The 5679-nt window shown below is 37.5% G+C and overlaps 1 protein-coding gene across 3 annotated transcripts; it reads right to left on the reverse strand.

Annotated features, from left to right (window-relative positions):
• Positions 1-305: 305 nt before the first annotated feature.
• Positions 306-5422, reverse strand: LOC113706479 (probable 2-carboxy-D-arabinitol-1-phosphatase). 3 transcript variants are annotated; one of them, XM_027228405.2, is made up of 9 exons: positions 4936-5422; positions 3898-4003; positions 3538-3695; positions 3249-3345; positions 2815-2913; positions 1738-1791; positions 1554-1652; positions 1368-1475; positions 306-874 (listed from the first exon to the last, which is right to left on the reverse strand). In XM_027228405.2, exons 1-9 carry the CDS (start codon positions 5346-5348, stop codon positions 497-499), a joined length of 1512 nt encoding a protein of 503 aa, XP_027084206.1. In that variant the 5' UTR covers positions 5349-5422; the 3' UTR covers positions 306-496. The 3 variants fall into 3 exon arrangements, with proteins under 3 accessions (XP_027084206.1, XP_027084200.1, XP_027084194.1); XM_027228399.2 differs by having other exon boundaries at positions 306-871; positions 3249-3367; positions 3479-3695; positions 4936-5421; XM_027228393.2 differs by having other exon boundaries at positions 3249-3367; positions 3479-3695; positions 4936-5421.
• Between the last annotated feature and the right edge of the window lie 257 nt (positions 5423-5679).

The following is a 5679-nucleotide window of genomic DNA, read 5'->3' on the forward strand; positions in this document are numbered from 1 at the left end:
TCTTATAACATCTGAACTCTTATCTTTTCTTGAGTTTAAAAGGTTGATTTTCAGTTTGCCTAGTTGATTACGCCACGTAGCTTTAGGCTCCAATGTCTTAGTCATGATAATACTCCCTTAATTATGGTCATTGTTACATCAAACATGTCAAGGCAAACCATTAGCAGCCTTGCATAATTTTCTCTTGTTTACTGAGTTTATGGCCACTGTCGGATGTCATGATCTTCTGGAGACTTGCCAAATCTTAATCCACTGCATTCCTCAAGACTTTATCTAAACTGTTGTCCTAATGGCAACTTGAAACGTAAAATCCAAGGCATGGTTTTTAATTTTCGTCTCCAGGGTATTAAAATGTCTTGTACAAGAATACATGCGGACTTTACATTACTTCCATGTGCTCTCAGGTCTTGCATACAGGAACTGCACATTATCACTTATGGTTCTGGAATGATAGGACTGGAAAAATCTGTTATCTATTGAGTTTCAGAATGATGTATCAGAATTCCTCATCATCTGAGGTTGATCTTGTGATGGGGATTGACCACCTCCCTAAGTGAGCAGTGTAATTTATGCAGCGAACAATGCCTCTACCAGTCTGCCCATCAGGAAAATCCACTACACTGATGCTGCCGGCATCAAGATGAAAAGTCCCCATCCATTCCTCTGTCAAGTTTAAGCAGTGCCCCAACATTGCGATATGAAGGGCAGGATGGCCTACTGCAACCATAACATTCTCCTGCTCTGAGCCCTTAGAAAGTTCATCCAACAAGTATCTCCATGCCTTCGCTGATTGACCCCATAGTGATGTTGCAATTTCACTTTCGTATCCATTCAACCAGCCAGGCTGAAGAGGCCGAGATCCTACTGCATCCTGCTAAAGAAAATTTGAATAATGATATTTTAGTGAAAATGATTAATGCATTCCAGATCGGATAATAGAGAATAATGAGCAGTTTTTATATGCTTTTCATTAACACCATAAGGTATTGAGTCGAACTTCTAGCTACAATCAGTTCATTCACTGAGGAAAGGAACTGAGACAAGACATAAGAGACAAGAAATCCATGAACATCGTGATGGAAAAAGGCCAAGCCTCGTGGATGGCTGAAAAAGAGCAAAATTTAGAAGTTCATATCCAGATTGTGGGGATTTTTCTTTTTCATTTGCTTTATTGGTTGCTAAAAGTACAAAAAGGGAAAATATTCATTTAAACTTCCATCACTGGATTACAAGTGACTGGCTTTGATCTAATTCTTGTGTTCTTGGTGCCTGAAGTTGGACATCTATAGGAGGTTACATGCACTATCACTTTCAATAACAAAACAAAGCTCACTAGCCAACTTTTGCACGAAAGGCAATGCCCTTACCTTCTTTGATTTCTTAAGGATTTGTCCAACATCAAGGTCCTGAATCTGCTTTGTTTCCACATACCGTGGAACACAGTCAGCACCGAGGCAATCAGCAGCTTCTTGAACCTGTCAGGTTATCCAATCACACAAATACAACAAAGGAAAAAGGTTTGTGTATTCAACATAACATTTAGACGATCATACTCTACAGATTGTATTAGCTGTCTCTGCTGATGCAATCTTAGTGCTGCTGACTATAGTTTTCAGCTTCAGGTCAAGAAGAAGCTCTGCAGTTTTCTGCGCCTGGTTTGTATCTCGAGAAGGAAAATTAGATATACACCCTCAAGTAGCAAATACTACATAAGAAACTGCAAAGAATTTTACTCACCTGTATGACACCAAGCATGTTCAATGGTCCATCCCCAGAGTGTGGAAAGTTATCCTACAATTTAAGTAGCGAGTTCGAAACATTCTTAACTGGAAGAGTACATACCATAACAGAAAGATGTCGCATTTGGGCAACAAAACTACTAAGCCACATTTTAAGGTGCACCAATTAGTTCTTTGAGGGGGAGACATCTTAATTCAAGAACTCAAATTGAGAGGAAGAGAAATTTCAATACCAAAACAATTAATCAACACTCACAGTTAAGTGATCCAAGTGACGCCAGTCTATCTAATGAATCATTGGTTATGGGTGCTTAAAAGTTCCAGTTGAGCATTTGGATCATCCAAGCTGCTCAAGTTTAGCAAAAGAAGTAATAGGGAAGAAAATATCTCCAATCCCCACCTTGCCTCTGCATTCTTCCATTCATAAACTAGAACCTTTAAGAAACAATAACGCAACTCGACTTAAACTACACATGAAAAATTCCATTTTCCATCATATCCACAAACAAACAAACTTTTATATCTGTATGGCAAGAAAGAGCTGCATCATCAACATTAACAAATAGATGATTCCACTAAATCAAGTACTAGAGTGCTTTTGCACATGAAAAGCAGCCAAGTGGAATAGAAATGCTTGCATTGTCAACTGTTGAATGTAGCTTCTAGGCAATATGCTCCAAATGTTCAATCATGTATGTGATAATTTGGCATGTATTCAAGTTGGGAGATGACATGGTAGCCTTTAGAACATGCAAGGATTACCATGAGAGCTCTGTGTGTTTGGGGCTGCAGGATCAACTTTAGATGAAAAGGCGGGCGAAAGCTTAATACCACCCCCTTCCAAATATTCAACAATTCTAATGGTCACTGACTCATGATTTAAACAGTTTATCTACCAAACTTTAATGCATGAGTTTCTGATAAACTAAAACTGCCTCATTGATTCAATGGCAAGATTAGGTTTCATTTTAATGATGTGATCAAGAATAGAACCAATACTGTTGCCTTGGGCCACAAATTTCATGACTAGAGGATAACTAAACAATTTCTGGCTCCCTGGCAGTTTGCTGCATACCTCAGGATCATTTTGAGAGATTCCATGACACACAAGTATGATCCGCATACCAGTTTTCCTGCCTCCAGAACTGCCAGCAGCTATAGGTGAATTGGGGGTCTGCACCATTTACATTTAAATACAGGATAAACCTCAAACCAACCTACAAGAAACAGATATTAAAGTCTACATAAAGCTTAAAGATGGGAATGAAAGGAAGAATAGAATAGGATTTTAGTAAATCAAAACCAAATTAAGAATGAAAGAGAAATGTTTAATGCACAAAATATGCAGTTTAAGAAATAAAATTCATGGCATGAAAAGCACAAGTCAGTTGGCAGATCAGCACAGAAAATAAAGTGCTCTTCACTGAAGGTTATTGTCAGTTCAGCCTTGATTTTCAGATATATGTTTCATTCTTGGTTTTGATCTTCTTTTATGCATTTGATCTTTACCTGGTTTAAGCGATTAAGAAAAATATTGGGCGATCCACCTTCAGGTTTTGGGGTGAAGTCCAAGACACTAACCCCACAATTGCTTTGAAGTAAAACTCTGAAATATTCAGTGCCCAGTCCTGATTGAGACAAAGGGACAAAGACAACGGAAAAAAAAATATGTATTGTCCTCAACATGAAATGAGCATCATGGACATTAATCAAATAACTGGAATAAAACCTAAGAGTACCAATGGCTGTGGCAACAAGTGCCTGATTAACAGCATTGTGAGCAACAACAAGTATGGACCTGCTGTCATGAGTTAAAATTCTTGTCCAGCAGCTTCTTGCTCGTTCCCACAGCTCCCTTACAGGATAATGACCATCAATATTGAAATTTGGAGCATCAACTTGCCATTGACGATAAGCTGATCCATATTTGGCTTTTCCCTCATGTTTGAGGAGGCCCTAGAGGAGAAAGCAGATACGGGATGGGAAATAAGACATATCTTAAATAGTTGAAACCTTTCTGGTACATGCTAATTTTACTTGTACAGACAATGCATCAGTGGCCAATGAGTAAACAATGCACTGCATAAACCCACAATTATTGGAACATCATCAAGAATATTCATGAAAAATTGACATCTAGAAAGAAAATGAAACTAACTTGGAAAGAATAAAGATCAATTTCTCGCAGATCAGCATCAGTGATCATCTCCTCATTGCGAACATTCCATATGATCTCAGCTGTCCTCTTTGATCGAATCAGTGGACTGAAACATATAAAGGAACTTGGTCAATGGACAAAAGAAAGTACAAGATACAAAACAAGAAACGGTAAAGCATAGATATCTTGAAGATAAAAAGCTTTGGTGTCTTTCAGTGCCTTGACTGAAAATAGTAAAGAATACACTCAACTAACTACATACATAGCATGATTCTGATGTAATCAAATATATTAGTATCAAAATCATTATGTCATCACTGTGCATCTGACATCTCTACCCCACTCATAAGCATCTAACTGCTGCCATTCAGGGCATGGTGGAAAGGACCCCTTACATATAGTCATATCTTATACTGAAATTTCAACTATAACTAGTCATATTGGTAGTGTCTTCTTCTGCATGTGACTACAAGATTGAATTTCTCATTCTGAGAAATCAAGTTGCAGTTCGATTCCACCAATAAAATTGAAGCTCTAATGAGAATTTTTTTTAATTGAAAACAGTTGTTTTAATGCACAATATTTAGGAAAAGAAACAAGCTATTCGAAAACTGCAAATCTGAAAGTGTACCACATGATTATTCAGTAATATATTGAAGCTTTAAGTCCACTAAACAAAAATTGAATGTCAATGGGAAAAAAACCAGACAACTAGGAGAAACAAGTACGTGTCCACTATCCTGACTCATATTTCATGGTAATAAATCCCAAAAGGGCAAGCGCTAACTTCTCTCTTCACACTTTAGTTTTCTTTTCATTGTTTCCTTATTTTTGACACTTTGAAGAGGCTTGGCGAAGGCAAATAAAGCCAGGAGTTCTCCTAATTCTACAAATCCCAAAAACGAGGAAAACTCATTTCTAACTAATTGCCTAATAGTAGCAAACTTAGAGCTTAACTAGTACTACTTCATTTTCATATTTCAACCCCAACTAGGAAAAACATAACACTGAAAATGATAATGCTGAAAAATAACCAACCTTGAAAAGCAGACATCAAAAGAATCATCAATAAGCATCTGGCGAGAAGTCTCAGCCTGAGCCTCTCCTTTTTGCGTCAAAACAGAGAAGTCAGAGCTGCCCTGAATCCTCCCCTCTGCATTCCAACTACTCTGCCCGTGTCTCACCAGCACCACCCTCTTTGCAACCTTTATAGGCGGGAGAAAATCAAGTAAATCACCCTTTTTACTCTTCAACAAATCCCCCTTTCCCGTCAACTCATTCACTGATGACTTTTCTTGAATTTTCTCTTGTAAACTTGTGGAAGAACATCGAATTGTGAATTTTAAGGTTCTTTTTTGAATCTTTGAGGGGAATAACTGATGGGCAGTATGGATTGTGAGATGGGTTTGTGTTGGAATTGGGATTGAGGTTGGTGCTGCGAAGAACATCATTTTTCTCTCTTTTTTCTGTTTTCGCGCTAAAAACAGTTGTTGCAGTTATAATCTGTGGTTTCCGTTGATTTGATCGAAAGGTTTAAGACATAGATAGGATCATAGGACAATCATTTGAAAGCCACGTGGCAAATCCAACTTTTTTCTATTTTTTTTCTTTTTGGTTTTTTTATTTTTCTTTTTGATTTCTTACTTGATCATATATACGTGTGAAATTGTGGACAGGCCAAATAGGTTTACATATATACAGTTACAAGATTTAGTTTTTACATTTTTCCAGTGCATTTGTCTCGGACGATATCTTTTCGTTAGGATTAATCTTTCCTACACT

Source organism: Coffea arabica, chromosome 1e (assembly GCF_036785885.1).
Source record: "Coffea arabica cultivar ET-39 chromosome 1e, Coffea Arabica ET-39 HiFi, whole genome shotgun sequence".
Taxonomy (NCBI): Eukaryota; Viridiplantae; Streptophyta; class Magnoliopsida; order Gentianales; family Rubiaceae; genus Coffea; species Coffea arabica.

Coding starts and splice junctions, on each gene's coding strand:
- LOC113706479 (XM_027228393.2), bottom strand. CDS start 5,348: ATGATGTTCTTCGCAGCACCAACCTCAATCCCAATTCCAACACAAACC. Junction 3,696..3,897: donor TTGATCTTTATTCTTTCCAA/GTTAGTTTCATT, acceptor TTTCTCCTCTAG/GGCCTCCTCAAACATGAGGG. Junction 2,914..3,248: donor TTCTTAATCGCTTAAACCAG/GTAAAGATCAAA, acceptor TAAATGGTGCAG/ACCCCCAATTCACCTATAGC.